The following is a 19,625-nucleotide window of genomic DNA, read 5'->3' as shown; positions in this document are numbered from 1 at the left end:
GCAATTTTTGGATATCTGGACGATCTCCAGTTGCAAGCAGACTGTCTTTTGGATCTGTTGGGCAACATCTTAATTATGGTTTAGACCCATCAGGAATTCGGGTGGACGATCAATTTTAAAAAAATCTGCTCTGACGCCATCCGTACGGGTCACTTATCTGGGGCTGACTTTCGACTCTGCTCTGGCGGGAGTCTTTCTTCCGTTGGAAAAGCTTCAGAAGTTGCAAAGGGTGATCAGGTTGCTGAAACAAAATTATCAGTCTTCCCTATGGACTTGCATGAGGGCCCTGGGTCTGATGGTATCGACCTTTAAGACAGTTCCATTTGCTCAGGCTCACTCGAGGCCTCTGCAAAAAGAGATTCTTGCAAAATGGAAAAGGAACCCTCAAGAGTTGGACCAGAAGATTCGTTTGAGCCATCGCACGAGATCGGCTCTCTCCTGGTGGATCCAGTCGTCCAGTTCCACTGGACGAGTTGGCTACGCTGGTCTCCGGTTCAAATACAATCAGACAATGCCACGGCTGTGGTTTACATCAGTCATCAAGAGTGCCCTGGCGGTCACGGACGTGGCGGAGATTCTGGTTTGGGCGGAAGTCAATGCTCCGGCTCTTTCTGCAGTCCACATTCTGAGTGTGGAGAACTGGCAAGCGGATTACCTGAGAAGTCAGGTGCTGGATCAAGGGAATTGGTCCCTTCATCTGGTGGTATTCATCTCCTGTGTGTCCATTGGAGGACTCTGGAGGTGGGTCTGCTTGCATCTCGCCTCAACAGAAAAGTCCAGCGGTTTGTGGCCAGGTCTCGGAATCCTCTGCCGATGCCCCAGACGCTTTGATGGCTTCTTGTAGCCAGTATCGGCTGATTTATGCATTCCCTCTGCTCGTACTCCTGCCGAGGTTCCTTCGCAGGGTAGCCGTGGAAGGAATTCCGGTCGTTCTGGTAGCAACTGGCCTCGGCGGTCTTGGTACCCCGACCTGGTAAGAATGGTCATCAATCAGGTCTCTGCCCAGGGTGCCTGGTCTCTGGAGGAATCTCGATTGCCGATCAATGTCCTGGAGCTGAGAGTGATCCGGCTTTGCCTGATGCACTGGACCGACCGCCTCAAGGGGTTGTCCTGTGCGCATTCAATCGGACAATGCCATGGCCGTGCCTTACGTCAATCACCAAGGGGGCACCAAGAGTGTCCTTGCGGCCCTGGAAGTGACGGACATTCTACGTTGGGCAGAGCGACATGTTCCGGCTCTCTCTGCGGTCCACATTCCGGGAGTGGAAAATTGGCAGGCGGATTACCTCAGCCGCCAGGCCTTGGATGCAGGGGAGTGGTCCCTGCATCCAGAGGTGTTTTAACAGTTGTGCCTGCGCTGGGGCACTTCGGATGTGTATCTGTTGGTGTCTCGAATCAACAGGAAGGTACAAATTTTTGTGGCCCGCTCCTGGGACCCTCAGCCAGACGCCGCAGATGCGCTGGTGGATCCCTGGGGCCAGTCCTGGCTGATGTATGCCTTTCCTCCTCTCAAGTTGCTGCCGAGACTTCTTTGCAGGATAGAGGCGGATAGGGTTTCGGTCATTATTGTGGCTCCAGACTGGCCTCGTCGTGCCTGGTATGCCGACCTGGTCAGGCTTGTCACAGACGCCCCGTGGAGACTTCCTCTCAGGGTGGATCTGCTCTTTCAGTCGCTGGCATTGACGGCTTTGCTGTTGAAAGCCAGGTGCTGAAGAACAGGGGTTTATCTTATTCAGTGATTACCACTTTGCTTAAAGCGAGGAAGGCGACTTCCAGGAAGATTTTTCATTGTATGTGGAAGTCGTACATTGCGTGGTGTGAGACCCTTGGGACCCACCCTCGCTCCTATTCGGTGGCTCGGATGTTGGCTTTCCTTCAACGGGGAGTTGATCAAAAGTTGGCCTTGAGTACTATCAAGGGTCAGGTCTCAGCCTTGGCTATTTTCTTCCAGAGGCCATTGGCCGCCCATTCCCTGGTGCGTAGTTTCATCCAGGGGGTGCGACACTTGGTACCTCCAGTGTGACCTCCGCTACCGCCATGGGATCTTAATTTGGTGCTGTCGGTTCTCCAGAGGCCTCCCTTTGAGAATATTCGGGAGGTCCCCCTGCTTACCTTGTTTCAGAAGGTGGCCATCACTTCTGCGCGCAGGGTGTCGGAACTGGCGGCGCTTTCCTGTCCTCCCTATCTGGTGGTTCACAGGGACAAGGTAGTACTTTGGTGGGATCCCTCCTTCCTGCCGAAGGTGGTTTCCAGTTTCCACTTAAATGAGGACATTGTGTTACATTCCTTATGTACAAAGTCAAAACATCCTAAGGAATTTGCCCTGCATTCCCTGGATGTTGTTCAGGCGCTCAAGGTTTATTTGGTATCTGAGTCTTTTTGCAAGTCTGACTTGCTCTTTGTGCTTACGGATGGCCCAAAGAAGGGACTGCCCATGTCTGCTGCGACTATTTCCAGATGGATCAGACAGACAGGGGTGCAGGCTTATTCCATTAGGGGTCAGGTTCCGCCCTTCCCTGTCAAGGTGCACTCTACTCGGGCGCTTAGTGCTTCCTGGGCTTTTCGCCACTTCAGGTGTGCAAGGCGGCGACTTGGTCGTCTGATCACACCTTTACCAGATTTTATAAGGTGGATGTGATGGCATCTGCAGATTCCTCCTTTGACCGCAAGGTTTTGCAGGCTGCGGTTTAGGGGGCCTCTTGGCCTTGATTGAGGGTGTTTTTCCTGTTTGTTTTCAGGTGGACCTCATCTGATTGATCTGAGGTGTCATGTGCTGTCTGGTTGGCCATGTTGGCCTTGGGGGACTGTTTTCTTTTTGTTCTCGTTCCCACCCCTCATTTTGGTACTGCTTTGGGACGTCCCTACTGATATTAATCAGAGGACTGCGTCCGTCAATGAACGATAGAGAAAACTGGATTTTTGACTTACCGTAAAATCCTTTTCTCTTAGGTTCATTGACGGACGCTTTACCCGCCCCTCTATTTTTTTGAGTGGGTTGGGGTGTTTTTCTCTGACGCTGCTTTGATACAAACTGACATCCTATGCAGGAAGAGAGGGTATACCCCCAGGGACTTCCCATAGGTGTAGCCAGATTTTTTCTGCCTAGTGCCCTACTCCTGTAGGGGGCGGTATTACCCTACTGATATGCATCAGAGGACTGCGTCCGTCAATGAACCTAAGAAAAAAGGATTTTACAGGAAGTCAAAAATCCATTTTTTTTTCTTTTTTTTTTTTTATATTAAACTCAACTGCTCCATAGCCATTAAGGCTTTCCAGATCAGTTATCTTTTCAGCTGAGCCTTGGGAGACAATATACTGACCCCTCCTGGATGATACAAAGCTGTCCTGTACCATTGCCTCTGGATAAGGTGTAAGTGCTCACATTGGCACGTAGTGTATCATGTTGAGGTAGTTGCTGGATGCTAAACTGGTCCTGTACTGTGGTCTGTTGCTGTGGAGCCCTGTTCAGGATCTCTTTGGGGTATGCTCATTGAGGAGGGCTAAGTTGGATTTGGGCTAATTCCTAACATCCTGCTCCTGGGAGAAGCCGATCTGCTGCATTGAATCCAGTGTACAGCCCTTCCTTCAGCTCAGGGGGATCTTTATTGTTTGCATGTTCAGTGGCCTATGGTGACCTAGTTACACATGGCCATTGACGCCCTGCTGCTAGCACCTGTTCTTGCTCTGCTTCAACAATGGGATTATTATATGACCACTTGAATGTGTGGTCAACTCAAGCCCAGTAAGTGAACTTCCAGCTGACTGCAAACTCCATCCATTAAGCTGTGGGAGGATTCTACTTCTCCAGAACTCAGCGCTGGAACTGTCTTATTGCTTGAAGTATCTGAGCCTGATCCTAGTCTCTGCTGTGTTAAAGGCTTTTTTGTTTCTTTAGTCAAGCTCCGGGTTCTTCCCTCCTGTGTTCGGGCTCTGTGGTTCAGGAGCTCCCTGACCTTGCACTTTACTTGGGCAGGGGGTGGCTTCTTGGGGCAAATGTAGTCTTATTTGAGGCAGTTCCATATTGTTTTCACTATTCACCTCTCTGGCAGCATGAAACATAAGGGTGTAGTCTTTAGATTGTCCCATTCCTCCCTATTCAGCAGGATCTGGCTTGTCCTGGAAGTTCGTCAATGAACATGACGGGATCCCTTTCTGCTCCTTTCCTTGGTTAGTGCTCCTGGGCAGAAATACCTTCTTGAAACAAATACCTTCTCATAACAAAGGAAAATAATGCATCTCCTAAACATAGTTTTTTGAAAGTAGGGGCATTTTGGTTATCCCTTCAATGCTGGACCTGTCATCTACGAGGTCATCCGATGTGGACCCTGTCAGAGTATGACTCAGACGTTTCTCTCATGGACCATCAGGAAGTAATCTTAAGTCTCGCAAATTACGGAAAAGCGGATCTGTTTCTGACATGAGTGTAAAGTCCTTCTCCAGTCATGGTCATCGTGCTCATTCCAGGCATGAACTTAGTACAGGCGCGCTTCATTTGTCATAATATAAACTCTGGGGGCTGGTTCTCACCATAAGTTGTTTAATACCTTTTCATTGGGGTCTCAACCTGGTTTCTGGCTCCTTTCAGCTACCCTGGAATTTTGTCAGTGATTTTTCCTTGTCCAGCCTTGCTCGTATAATTGCCTTCTTGCCATCACTCCTGAACAGCGAATTTCAAATTGGTGGTTTCCACTGATAAGAGCCATTTCTTGTCCATAAAGACCAGGTTGTTTTTGAACCTATTGCCTCTATTCTTGCCAAGATGTTTTTCTTCTCCACATTGAACAGGACATTCCAGCTTCTACCTTCCCTGCTCCTCTAAACCTTCAGGAAGTTTTCCTTCCATTGGTCAAATGCGGTACATGCTGTCATGTTTACCTTTTAGGTGCTACTCCTTGTTTTGTACAAGTCTCGGTTGACAGTTTTTTGGGTGTAAGGTGCATCAAGCTTCCTCGTGCTCTATATTACCCTTCCCTACTCTGTTGTCGTCTGTTGGCATTTGTTTTCAGTATTACCCACCCTTCAGTTGGGACTGCTTTTGGATAGTCCATGGTTAAGACTAAAATCTGGAGTCTTCTAGTTTACAATTAATAGTATTTTTTACTCTCCTGTAAATCTGTTTGGAGTACAGTTCAGGACACAACTCCCTCTCCTTTGTTCTTTATAATCCCCTTTTGCTTGCTACAAACTTGCCGGTGTCTAATCACTTAAAGGTAGCTGCTTTATAAGCCATGGTTACAGTGTTTAACTTCCTTAGCGGTATTCCCGAGTGGCTCGGGGTTAACTTTCAGTACCAAAACCGGTAACCCCCGAGCCACATTCGGGATTACCCCAGAACATTACCTTCCTGCGATCCCCGCCGTCCTCAGTCTCTCCCCGCTCTGTGCACGGCTGATGGCCGGGTCTTGCCTTCCGGTTCCCTTCCCTGCGAGCGTTGCGACGTAGGGCGGTGGAACCGGCGGCAAATTCAAAAGTTTAAATACACAAATGACATGATACAAAGCGGTGATCCTAATGGATTACACTGTATCATGCCATTTCAGCACAGGATTGCACCTGGTAACCTTTCCAGTGCCTTGCCTGTGCTTTTCCAGTGCTTTGTGCCTGGAAATTTTGAATAACTATGGCGTCCAAATTGTGTATATTTTTTTTTTTTTTTGCGCAAAAGCGCTTTTAGACGAACTGGAAAACAGCGACAGCGAAACTGAGTTACTTGAAGAACTGAGCGATAGCGATTCGTGGGAAAATTCGTCATCAGGTACAGAAAGTGACAGCGAAGATTCTGATGTCTCTTTCTGGCACATAGCTTGTGGAATTTGGGAAGTATATCAAATGATCTTTCAGAATTTCCAACGGAGCTATGTGCCAGAAAGCGACATCAGAATCGTCACTTTCTGTACTTGATGACAAATTTTCCCACGAATCGCTATTGCTCAGTTCTTCAAGTAACTCAGTTTCGCTGTCGCTGTTTTCCAGTTCATCTAAAAGCGCTTTTGCGCAAAAAAAATGCTTTTTGGATGCCATGGTCGTTCTCTATTATTTTCCATGCACAAAGAACTGGAAAAGCACAGGTAGGGCACTGGAAAAGTTACCAGGTGCTATCCTGTGGTGAAATGGCATGATACAGTGTAATCTGTTAGGATCACAGCTTTGTATCATGTCATTTAGTATATTTACACTTTTGAATTTGCCGCCGGTTCAACCCCCCTGCATCGCAACGCTCGCAGGGAAGATAACTGGAAGGCTGGTGCCGGCATCTGCCAAGCACACAGCGGGAGGACGGCGGGGGATCACAGGGAAAGGTGAGTTTTAAAATGTAAAACAGATTTCTATGCAAAACAATGTACCGCTTTTAGCACAGAAATCCTGACATAATCAGACTGCCAGGGAGGTTAATTGCCACTATCCCTTCTATTCATCTACAAAGATCATGCCCCACTGTATTTAATAAAAAACATCTGAGTACCATATTTAATTATTACTGTTCAGAGGTCACGTAATGTTCCCAAGGTGTTTTCTACTCTCAGGGAGAGTTCTGAGGGAGGAGTTTCTAGTACTCTGCTGATGTATGAATCTGTGTCTGCACAGCATTGATTAGTGCTGTGCCAGGGGTGCAGGAGAAAGACCTTTCCAGGTTGATACACAGTAGGTCCTAAAACGTGGAAGTCTCTCTTCACATACAAAAGCGGTTTACTTTGCATGTTTTGGTTTTGTTTAGTTTCATTTTATCTTCGCTTTTGTACTTGCAAAAGTGTTTAAACCGTTTGTGTCTTGGTTCTAATATAACGTATTGCTTTGCCTCAGAATCAGCTCGGTTCAGGTCTTGCACTGGCGATCTCTCATGCCTCTCATTTTCTACAACCTCCTCCTCATCAATCCATTATTATAGAAAGAATGCATTCAGGTGAGTTTACCTATGCAATGTTTCAATTTATAAAGAGAATTGTAGTGCATTATTTGCGTTTTTTTGTTTTCTTGAAAATATATTTTTGTCAACTTTTTTAAATGTTTATTTTCACTCAAGGAGCCAGAAGATTTGTGACACTGGATTTTGGCAGACCTGTTCTCCTTACAGATATTCTCATTCCCACCTGTGGTGATCTAGCCTCCTTGTCTATAGATATCTGGAGTTTGGGTGAGGAAGTGGATGGCAGAAGGCTCGTGGTTGCAACTGATATCAGTAACCATTCACTAATACTACATGACTTGTTGCCACCCCCTGTATGCAGGTTCATGAAGGTAATGAATAATTTAAAAAGGACACCTCTGTTGTAAATTGCGCATTCTGTCATTTGGTGTTTTAGATCATGGTGTCCAAACTGCCGTCATGGTGTGAATAAATGTGCATGTTCTTAGGGTAGAGATATTAGATTGTGAGCGCCATTAGGGTAAAGCACTCCCAATTACCATAAGCAATGGAGGCTTCAGGAACATGGAGGGAATATAAACATACTACATATTCATAATTTTTTGTTTGTATGCAACTCTGTTACCTGCTTATCAAATAGGGTTTTTCAGTGTCCTTTATGTTTTGCAGCTATACATTACATTTTAAAAATTCTGATTTAGTCCCCGCCTAAAATGATTTGAAAAGTGCCTTGCACTTTTGGACAGAACTGAATAAAACAGTTATGAAAGTGAGAGGGTCAGATAAAATGTTTGTGTGTAGGGTTTTTTCTAAATCTTTGTTGTGCGGTTTACTTATGAGGAGATTGCAGCCACTACAAAAATATATAGTTTTCAATTAATATATTGTTGGCTTCTAGATCACAGTTATTGGTCGTTATGGAAGTACAAATGCCAGGGCCAAAATTCCTCTAGGCTTTTATTATGGCCATACCTACATTTTACCTTGGGAGAGTGAACTGAAACTCATGCATGACCCACTCAGAGGTGAAAGTGAATCAGCAAGTCAACCTGACATTGACCAGCATTTGACTATGATGGTAGCTTTGCAGGAAGATATCCAGTGCAGGTAAGTTCTGAAGTCCTTAAATATATAATTGTTTGCAAATTCCTATGTTTCCAAACACATCTTTGCCTATTTAGGAAAACAATATGTGCACATATAAGATCAAAAACGAAGTGCATGGCACAATTATGAAATTGTTTTGCTTATAAAATAAACCTTTAAACCCCCCCCCCCCTCTTCTTTTTAAATGTGTTTCTGTCACATGACTGCTGCCATTGTTCATCTACGATGAACAGGCTTGCAAGCACACCAGCTTTTTGAAGAGTGAACCCTAAGTTCCTGGTTCACACTTGTGCAAAGCGGGAAACCCTGCGATTTAGTGCTGGTTTCCTGCATCTCACCAGAATCACACAGTGGTTCACACTGAGATCTGTAAATCGCTGGGGGTGGTAATGTAAAGTTAATGACACTCCCAGATTGGTTTGCAGAAAATGGTGTGAAATGGTGCAGGAATCGGATTGCATAGGTGTGAACACCCATGCAATCCGATTCCAGTGCGAAAAAAAAAAAAGGGGTCCTGCATCATATTGGTGCGAATGCAATGCGATTTCAGCCATAAAGTTTGTATGGCTGAAATCGTATTGCACATACAACGCATGTGATCTGCACAGGAATGCGGTGCAAATCACATGTAGTGTCTTGCATCAGTGAACTGGCACTTAATCACAATTTAGAGTTAACTCTTAATCACTTGTGTGGGTTCCGTTTAGCCAGCAACCTGCTTCAAAGTGAAAGTGATATGGCAGCGCAGTGTGAATGTGATCTTTCTCTCACCCCCCCCCCCCCCCCTGTGGTTCCCAGGCCATTCCACGCTTACCGGTTCCCGGGAGGAACATAACTTCCATTGGGGGGGGGGGGGGGTGGGGGGGGGGAAGGGTTGGAGAGAGATTGCAGTGATACAGAGGCAAATCCACGCCTCAATTGCGCATGCAAACAAACCGGAAGTGGTGTCACTCTTTCCTGGCCAGTACAGCCAGGGGACGCATTTAACCAAGCTAATCTCTGGTTGGTTTGATGGTGTGAAGGGCAGGGAAGACATTGGGATCTATTAGACCCCTAATGTCTCCATAAAGAGTACCTGTTACCTGACCAATTCGATTACATCAAATCAAAAGGGGTGTATTAATTATTGATAGCAGTCAAGTGAAAAAAAATAATAATAAAACACACGCGTATGTTATATAAAAATTGCTGAAGTCCCCACACCTGCGCAAACACAAGCCCAGGGTGTGCACACATATATAAACCGTAGTCGCACACACGTGTGAGATATCGCTGTGAACATCGGAGTGAGAACAATAATTCTAGCACAAGAGCTCCTACTTAACTCTAAATTGATGAGCTGTAAAGCTTTTAAAGCATCACCTATGGTGATTTTTGGGCACCATAGTCTTTGGCGATATCGCGGGTGCACACAATTTTAAGACATGGAATGTTTGGTATCTATTTGCTTAATGCAATGTTATCTTTTATATTTGAACCAAAAATGGGTATTATATGGTGTGGTTTTGCACTAAAATTGTAATTGTTTCTGGAAAATTTGTGTTGAATAAACAATTAAGATTTTTACATATATGCTAAAAAAAAAAAAAAAAAAAAACTGCTCTGGACTGGACCTGAACTGGTTAATGACCACTCAATAAATGTTGAGTCCAGTTCAGCCACATCGTATTTCGTAAGTCTGTAACGGGTTTTCGGGCAGTGAGACTAAATAAAAGCTCTCTGTGGGGTGGGGGGGGGGGGGTGCTAGAATTGGTTTCACTGGACTATATACCCAGTGTGCATGTAGCGTAAGCTATTTGAAGGTGACTGATTACTGACTTTTGTATCTGTTGTGAACTGCGATATATATTACTTCACTGGACAAGCAGCTTGAGTTGTCAGGAATTACTTGTTCTAAAGCTCTTTTACGGCTTGTTAAAATTATATTAAGATTATGCAACTATGTCCATAGTCTGGGCGCAGGTGCATTTAAACTGCACTGTGGGAGTAATGAAAAATCCTAAAGCTTCCAAGGTCACGGTGTATTTGCAGCAATATACTGTGTAAAAACTTGACTTTTGGGATTATAAACACTTAATTACTCATGCCACTTTTTCACCAATGTAATTTAGTACTCTTTGTGTTCATTGGGCAGGTATAATCTTGCTTGCCATCGATTAGAGACTCTGCTTCAAAGCATTGATCTTCCTCCACTGAATAGCGCCAATAATGCACAATATTTCCTGAGGAAGCCAGATAAAGCTGTGGAAGAAGACAGCAGAGTATTTTCTGCTTACCAGGACTGCATACAGCTACAACTCCAGTTAAACCTGGCTCATCATGCTGTTAAAAGACTCAAGGTAGCCCTCGGCATGAGCAGAAAAACACTGAGGGAGCAATATGATTCTAGAGAACTTATCCATTCATCTTCAACTGAACAGTTGCGCACAATTATTCGGTACCTCTTGGATACTTTACTAAGCCTCCTCCACTCCTCCAATGGTAAGTTTTTTTTCCTCTAATTAAAAATCATGTTTTTGGCTAAATGATTATGTAAATTTGTTTCTCCAAACTGTAGTTAACTTCAGAATTCTTTAACTTAAAGAATGAGACCATATAAAATTAACTGCAGGTTGAATCTGCCAGGTTGAGATTTGATTAAATGACAAATGTTATATTTCTTAGGACCTCTGGTAGCCACATTTGTCTTGTGTTTCTTTCACATGGGCGGCCGAAGGGGTTAGACAGGTGGTTGAACCATGGCTTTACTGCCCACCTAAGCCCACAGTACAGCTGGAGGGGGGTGGTTTTGTGTCGCAGCCAATTTAACGTAGCATGTCAAGTTGACAGGTCCTAGTGCCTGTCAAACTCTGCCATTTAAGTCAATGGGACTCACGTTTGCAGCTCATTAGTCCCATTGTAAATTGCTGGCTTTCCTCCAGAACTCATGGCAGTAGCTGCTTTTCCTCAGAGAATGGTCTAGTGTACACTGGGGAGAATAATTATTTGATTCCCTGCAGATTTTGTAAGTTTGCCCACACACAAAGAATTTAAGGGTCTATCATTTTTATCAGAAGTGTATTTTAAATGATAGAGACAGAATATCAACCAAAAATCCAGAAAATAAGTCACGATACAAATATTAAACAAAATTGAGTTGCCGTTCAGTGAGTAAAAAGTATTTATTTGATCCCCAAGCAAAACATAACTTGTTGGCAAGCACAGAGGTAAGACGTTTCTTGAGGTTGTTGACCAGGTTTGCACACATCTCAGTTGGGATTTTGGTCCACTCTTCTTTACAGATCTTCTCTAAGTTCTTAAGGATTCTTGGCTGTCTCTTGGCCGCTCAATTTTAGCTCCTTCCCAAAATGTTTCTATAGGATTTAGGTCTGGAGACTGGCTAGGCCACGCCATGACCTTAATGTTCTTCTTGAGCCACTCCTATGTTGCCTTGGTGGTATGTTTTGGGTCATTGTCATGCTGGGAAGACCCATCCACGACCCATCTTCAGTGTTCTGGCTGGTGGAAAAAGGTTCTGATCAAAAATTTTACAATACATGGCCCCATCCATTGGCCCCTCAATACAGCAGTGTCGGCCTGTACTTTTAGCAGAGAAACAGCCCCAAAGCATAATGTTTCCACCTGTTAGTAGGGATGGTGTTCTTAGGGTCATAGTCAGCATTTTTCTTCCTCCAAACACGGTGGGTCCCACTCCTCAAGAAGGCACGTTTACAGTCATGCCAATGAACATCTAAATGATTCAGAGAAGAACTGGGAGAAAGTGCTCTGGTCAGATGAGACCTCGACTCGCTCATCAGGGCAGTCAAGCTCCTCCACCCCCAAACTCGCTCATTCATGTTTTTATGGACCTGGTGCACAGTCATGTTGAAACATGAAGGGCCATCCCCAAAATGTTCCTACATAGTTGTGAGCATGAAGTTGTCCAAAATGTCTTGTTTTGTTGGTGCCTTAAGAGTTCCCTTTACTGGAACTAGGGAGCCAAGCCCAACCCCTGAAAAACAAACCCACACCATAATTCCCCCCCCCCTCCACCAAATGGTTTGGACCAGTGCACAAAGCAAGGTCCATAAAATATGGATGAGAGTGTTTTGGATGGAGGAACTTGACTGGCCTGCAGTCAAGACTCTTGACATCAACCCGATAGAAAACCTTTGGGGGATGAATTAGAGTGCAGACTGCGAGCTAGGCCTCTCCAACATCGGTGCCTGACCTCACAAATGCGCTTCTGCAAGAATGGTCAAACATTCCCAAAGACACGCTCCTAAACCTTGTGGACAGCCTTCCCAGAAGAGTTGAAGCTGTTATAGCTGCAAAGGGTGGGCCAACTCAATATTGAACCCTACTGACTAAGACTAGGATTCTATTTTTTTTTCAGAAAGACTCTATAAAGCATAAAATGGTATATAAACGATGGTTGGTGCGCTAAACAATAATCCAATACTCAACAGAACTGTTATAGTGCCTCTTCATACGTGAAATATATGTGAATAACAACAATTCATCTGTGATAACAAAATATCAAAATCATATAAAGTGATTCAAAACAAAAATGAAAGTCCATCAAATAGTGACAAAGTAATGTTCTGAAGTGCTGTGAAAACGGTGCTTGAAATATATTCCAAAAAAGGAGTGATTTCTAAGTGATATAGAATCCCAACACCAGCTGCCAATCCTGCTTACCAGATGTATATATCTCTTAGGCAATAATTCACCGCAATGGCATGCAGATTCACCCTGGTGTGACCACACAATAGAGCCTCTTAACAAATATATAAATGTATATGCGCTCATAGGGTGTCTCCACTTGAATCAGGAAATGGTATTGGTATTCTCCTAGGTTATCCCCAGATCACCAGACTATACACTCTTCTGATAATATACTCCGCTTGGTGGCTCCGAAAATTACATGTAATAAAGGCAAATAGACCGCCCGTAGTGCATTATCCTCGGTTTATTAATGTAAAGAAAGGGCAATCGTACTTACAGGAATCAGGTCTTGTGAATGGCATACATGCATGGAGCCTATAGGTATCCTGTGTCCGGCTGCAGCACGGACAGTTTGGATGACATGGGTGGCGGCGCGCGACGCCTCCTCTCCGACGCGTTTCCTCTGAAAAGACTTCCACTGGGATAGGAGGGACGTGCGCGCCGCCACGCTCGTCTTTAAATATCCCCTATGTTGTGAACAAGTACTTCCGGTGTCCGCAAAATGGTGGTCGTTGCAATATTTTATGTCACACGGGTATTAGTGCTGTGGCCTTTCAGTTGCAATTTTTTTGGAAAAAATACACTTCACTGAATTAAAAAAAATAAACAGTAAAGTTTGCCCAATTTTTTTGTATATTGTAAAAGATGTCACACCGAGTAAATATAATGCCGATCATGATAAAATAGGTGTTCCTGCGAGCTACTATGTGAAAGACTGTGTTTAGCTGCTTGCACTATTCACTCCCCTTGTGGTAAGTGTGTATTTAAAAATTGATTCTAAAAATGCGGCGCTAAAAAAAAAAAAAAATGTAATTATCTGTGAATGCATATGAAGTGTTATGTTGAATATTAATATAAACCACTACTAAAAGTGCAAAATTGATAATGAAAAGTGTGAAATTAAATTATATTAAAAATGGGTAAAAATAAACAAAATATAATAAAATTATCTGTGAATACATTTGAAATGTGATGATATAAGACAATAGATGAATTATATAAACAAGTGTTGAGAAAATATAATATCATCTGTGACTAAAATCCATAGAATAAATGACAAGTGATATAAATTAAATCACAAATGTATTCCGTGAATAATTGATGAAAAAAGTCCCCAATCACCAGTGCAAAAAGTAAAATGGCAATCCGTGGGTATTAGTTCAAAAAACCGCTTGTCAGATGTTATCACCTTCACTCGTGTAACCCACCACAAGGTGGGTTATCACCTCATATAGTGTGACCTCGCTGTTAAGCTTGGTCAATGACAGCATGAAATATTTCCAGCAGGGAAGGGTGTGTGAACTCCTCCGTTGCTCTGGCTCCCAATCTGGCTTTAGTGAGTTCACCAGCTCACATGCATGGGGAAAAAAAAAAAAACACATACCCATGGTGCAAGTAACGTTGATAAAAGCATATGTTTAATAATAAGTTTGAACACTTACATTTGCCAGGTACTAAAGTGCACCAAACTATCCAAGACAGAATAAAGCGGGTACATAGGCAATCCAAAAGATAAGCTCAATTAATGATCAGAACATGTAGATACCTGTAGACTCAAAGAGCAACAGCGCGCATAGCCCTCTATTTAAATGCCGACTGGTTCACCGACCAATCAGATCCCCCTGAGGAAGACACGTCAGTCCCTGTGCCATCACGCGTAGGGGAGGGGGGCCAAGGCTGTGTCGGTGAGCAGATTGTGTGGCAGTGAGAGGAACGCTGTTCTTTGAGCTGAACAGCAAGTATCCAACTGAGCTTGGATTACCTATGTATCTGCTTTAGTTTGGCTTGGATAGTCTGGTGCACTTTTGGCAAATGTTGAGTGTTCAAACTTAATTTTAATAAACATATGCTTTTATCAAATTTACTTGCACCATGGGTATATGTTTTTTTTTTTCCCCATTCATTTGAGCTGGTGAACTCATTACAGCCGGACTGGGAGCCAGAGCAACAGAGGAGTTCACACACCCTTTCCCTGCTGGAAATATTTCATGCTGTCATTGATCAAGCTTAACAGCGAGGTCACACTATATGAGGTGATAACCCACCTTGTGAGGGACTACACAAGTGAAGGTGATGACATCTGACAAGCAGTTTTGTGAACTAATACCCATGGATTGTCATTTTACTTCTTGCACTGGTGATTGGGGACTTTTTTCATTAATTATTCACGGAAGACATTTGTGATTTCATTTTTATCACTAGTCATTTATTCATTGGATTTTAGTCACAAAAGATATATTTTCTCAACACTTATTTGTTTATATAATTAATCTATTGTCTTATGTCATCACATTTCATATTTATTCACAGATAATTTCAATTTTATTATACCCCAGAGTGACAAGCATTGGAGCAGGACCTGATTTTAACGTTGAACTCTGCATCTGATTCTAGTTCTATCTCAGGTGTGCAACAAGTGGCCTACCTGACTAAGGAAACTTTTTCTACAACTTTGTCACAATGTCTTGTGTTTTAATACAGCTATTGCTGTCCAAGGCTCCAAAATACCAGGCCCTCTCCTGCGTCACTGTTTGCTCCTGAGTTTGAACTAATTTGCCCAGACTACAAGAGACTGATATAGAAAGGGAATAAAGAGGACCCGGAGTCAGTGTTAGAGGAGGTTGCATAAGATTTCACACCCCCAGACATGAATCATACACCTCAAGTTTTGGCATTGGTTCAGATGTATTAGCCTATTGATTAAGTTCCAAAAACCCTCTCTCCAACCTTTTGTTCACTTAAAATACTTCGGTCTGATCTTAGACACATCATACTTAAAGGTTTTCCTTCCAGAAAAGAATCTGCTCTCTCTGAGTTCATTCTTGGTGTTAATGGATATCCCTCTCTGAGATTCTCGAGAGTTCTGGGTCCCAGGATTCCCTCCTTTTGAAGCTGGTCCATTCATCCAATTTGGTTTGAGACCTCTCCAACACATCAAATTTTCTTTTGGCTGTCGCCTCTGAGAGACGTGTCTGAGTTAGCAGCCTTCCCATGGTGGTTTCTTACTCCCACTTTGACTGGGAATTTATGCTTCCCCCTTGTGTCCTGGTCTAAAGCAGACCAAAAAGATTTCACTCCACTGCCTGAATGTATAAGCCACTGTTTTAATTTACCCTTCTGCTAGGCAATCGGATTCGCTCTTTTTCATTCTTCAGGGTCCCCTTAGGGGACATCCAGTCTCTTGCTCCACCATTGTCGGGTGGATTAGACAAATGATCACACAATCCATGAGCCTGAAGGATAAGGTTCCTGTATTTCCTATTAAGCCACTTGCTACTAGATCTGTCACTGCTTCAAAGGTTTTTCATCATCAGGTATCCGTTTCCCAGATTTGCGAGTCTGCCACCTGGTCTTCTGTTCACTTGCTTAAATTTTACTAGATGGACGTCCAAGGCTCTTCTAATTCCAGTTTTGGTATTCAGGTTCTTCATGGTGTTAGAATTTCAAGCCCCCTATTGTCTGTTGGTGTTCTTGGACCTGTTGTCATTACAGGGTTGCCCGCTTCTCACTTGCACTACCTAAAACAGATATACACTTCTTCAAATTATATAACTCTTGAGCCTTTGGTGCTAGGGATCAAGAGAGCCTGACCTCGCTTTTCTGAAGTAAATGATGTAGACTGCTGCCCTCCGATGGTGTTGGATCTTTCATACATCTTTACTGAAACTGGACATAGCACACTGCAGCCCTGCCTGGGATGGCCCTACTTTTAATGTGTTTCACCCACACATGGGCTTGATCACTGAGATTAAACTTGTTTGAGGGTGAAATGTGTTCATTGTAGTGCTCCACATGGGGCTGCCATATATTATGTTCGCTTTCAGTATGTTGGATGAAGGCTTTGATGATTATTGGAGTGCAACTATCTGCTTGGTTTAATTCACCTTCATTCAAGTTAATGTGTGCTGTAGCAGCTTCTGTCTTCATCTTTGAGTGTTGAAAAAAAATTACAAATCTCACAGGGCTGCAAATTATGAACACTATGCTAAATAACATGTTAGGTTAGCGTGACATTCAAGTTGTAAACATCTTTAGAAGAAAGTTGGCAATACCATCTCCCGTATATGACTTTCTCATATTGATGCAAATCCAATAGGTATTGGTAAAATAACATTGTTAACATGTTGTTTTTTGTAGGACATTCTGTACCAGCAGTCCTCCAGAATACTTTCCATGCACAGGCCTGTGAGGAGCTGTTTAAACATTTGTGCATAAGTGGAACACCAAAGATAAGACTGCACACTGGCCTTCTCTTGGTGCAGCTCTGTGGTGCTGAAAGATGGTGGGGCCAGTTTCTTTCCAATGTTTTACAAGAACTATACAACTCGGAGCAGTTGTTGATCTTCCCTCAGGACCGGTGAGCGATAATTTTAAATGTGTGCATTGTACTGCTTAGAGATAGGTCAGTGGGTGATTCACACCATCAGTGTTTACCTATGAAATATATGAAAAATATCAGTTTTTTCTGATGTGCATACATTTTAGTTAGTGCAAGCAAATATTCCTGTTTTAAATGTTGAATGGAGATCTTGTGTATTGAATCCTGATCAGATAAATTACCTCAATGCTTTGTTTTTACATTCTTTTTGCAGAGTCTTCATGCTACTTTCTTGTATAGGCCAAAGATCCCTTAGTAACAGTGGAGTCCTGGAAAGTTTATTGAATCTGATGGACAATCTTTTATCACCTTTACAGCCACATTTACCTGTTTATAGGCGTGTTGAGGGTAAGAGCCTTTTCTTGTATGAGTTAGGTTGTTCATTTACCTATTTTTTATTTTTTTCTCTCAATAAATTGACTGACTTGCATTCATCCCTTGAAATAATCTTCTGATGCATTTGTTTTTATATTAAGTCTTCAGGTTTGTTACATATTTAGTTTATTGCCAAGTTACTTCTGTTACTTACAGATGAGTTATAAGGCCTCAAGCACACTGGGTCTTTGCTTTGTAATTTGCTTAAAAAACAGGCCTAAAGCCACGTATTGCACGTGTTCAGGTGCGTCGTGTTTGAGCGTTATGGGATTCCATTGGCCAGAAAATCTATTCTGGCCATTAAAATGCAATAACATTCAAATGCACCTGGTGTTTCTGGTCTCATGCACACGGGCGAAAATAAATACTGCTGTTAGTGGCATCTTGCTTTTTTATGGCCATAAATGCATTTGCATGTTTTTTTATGTGGCAGGCATGTATGCATACATTTTGTGCTCAAGGGCTTAAAATAAAAAAAAAATAAAAAAAACCCAAAGCCGTATTTTGAAAGGAGCATAAACGAGTTAAATAAATCTATAAATATCCTAGCCAGTAGAATAACTTTGTGCTCATATGCCTGTAAATGCCATACGTACATAAATGCTGTAAGAGTTCTGCTTTCTTTCTTGGCCTGTAAATGCTGAAAAAAGTGTCATACCCCTTTTAAAAGTGGCTTTTTTTTAAGCCCAGTGTACATGATGCCTAAATGTTCAATGTAAAGCTCCATCAGTGCTGATACAGTATTTTAATGCTGAAAGCTAAAGATCTGGGGTCAGGAACACCTTTTTCTTTTGTCTCCTGAAGTACACAGGAATTCTGCCACCTGCAGAAGGATTGGACATGGGAAAACAAAATCTAAATTGTAAGCCAGTCTAGATATTGCCTCCTACTCCTTGCATGACTCAGCTTTTTGTCTAGTGTCTCAGGAGATTAGAGATATTTTCTTTATCTTTGTGGAGAAAAGTCTAACCAGTCTTTTTTCTAGTTTTTTTTTTCTTCTTTTATATTTATTCCTTGAATGGCTTCAACCGAGATTTCTCACTGTTTCACTGAGTGAGCTGGTTTCTCCACAGCAGCTATCTGGATCTGCCTTCCCTCAGCTTGACTTTGTAGTGCGGTAACACTAGACTGGACGTTTTAGTGCTAACCTGAAATGTGACGCTCAGGTACTGTTTTGCGTTCCATACCTTCATGTACTGGGTAAAGTTATCCACAGTTTTCCAGGTCCAGAGCCATAGTATTGCCTCAGCACTTGACTCAGTTTCTGAAAAATCACTTTTTTAAGAACTCATTGGGTTGAAGCATATGGCGCTACCTAGCTGTTTCACTACTGGACAACTTTACATTTTTTAGCTACTTTTGGTTTTACAGTAAAAGGGGTTAAGAGTCTGAGATTGGTATGAAGCACTAGGTGGAATGCTGCTCACTCTTTTCCCCCATTCAGCATAAGGGAAGCAATATCCCATTACTGTTCCTGCTTTTGAAAGCATGACATGGAACTCTTATCTCTGGGTTGTTCCAGTGCCAGCCTACAGAGGCCTGATCACCTATAGACCTCTGATCCCCATCAGCACCAGCTTGCCTACGTTTGTGAGTACCTGAAGCCTTGCCTCACAATTGACTCTTCGTTTTAATCACTGCCACATGGGTGCAACATATCTGTTCATATGCAAAAATGCTCTAATGGTTCCTGGGGTGTCTTCTCAGTATCCCCAGAGTGCGCAGATGCCTGCTATCTGGATTCCAGTGAGCCTTTATTTAAAGTAACAACAACATTGAAATCTTTGCCTGTCGGTTGAATCCCTACCCCTGCCATCAGAGACCTCTACCACAGTTACTTAAGACTTGTGGCATAGTTCACCCAATTCCTCGCAGGTACTGCCTGCAGAGGTTTTAGACACCCTTCAGCACCATTTTCTGCAGATTCTACCTCTATCCCATGCCCTTCGAAAAGGCTGGACCTACAGGTGCTGTGACCAGCTTGACTTTTTGAAGAGGCTGTTTTTTAGGCACCACAGCCTTCTGCTGTCACCTTAGAATTAATGGAGTTGGACCTTATTGATGCAGTGTGTACGACCCTGCTTTTTGAGGATCAGCATATTTCCAGCTCTGGGTCTTTCAGAGCTTCTACAATTGTAAAGACCATTTCACTATATCTGCTACCTGGGATATTCCTTCATGCTAATTCGAGGT

The 19,625-nt window shown here is 43.1% G+C and overlaps 1 protein-coding gene across 6 annotated transcripts in view; it reads left to right on the top strand.

Moving 5' to 3' along the window:
- The window catches only part of BIRC6 (baculoviral IAP repeat containing 6), an 807,095-nt gene that overhangs the window by 296,572 nt on the left and 490,898 nt on the right, over positions 1-19,625 (top strand). For all 6 annotated transcript variants that reach the window (XM_082252286.1, XM_082252283.1, XM_082252284.1 and 3 more), the window contains exons 26-31: positions 6,802-6,901; positions 7,022-7,236; positions 7,764-7,972; positions 10,107-10,453; positions 16,817-17,036; positions 17,272-17,405. In XM_082252286.1, coding sequence (XP_082108412.1) covers positions 6,802-6,901; positions 7,022-7,236; positions 7,764-7,972; positions 10,107-10,453; positions 16,817-17,036; positions 17,272-17,405 — 1,225 coding nt within the window. The remainder of the gene's footprint in view (positions 1-6,801; positions 6,902-7,021; positions 7,237-7,763; positions 7,973-10,106; positions 10,454-16,816; positions 17,037-17,271; positions 17,406-19,625) is intronic.

The sequence above is a fragment of the Pelophylax lessonae genome, assembly GCF_965119305.1.
Source record: "Pelophylax lessonae genome assembly, chromosome: 3".
Classification (NCBI taxonomy): domain Eukaryota; kingdom Metazoa; phylum Chordata; class Amphibia; order Anura; family Ranidae; genus Pelophylax; species Pelophylax lessonae.
Note: the sequence above shows the minus strand (reverse complement) of the source record. Positions and strands in the feature narration are given on the sequence as shown.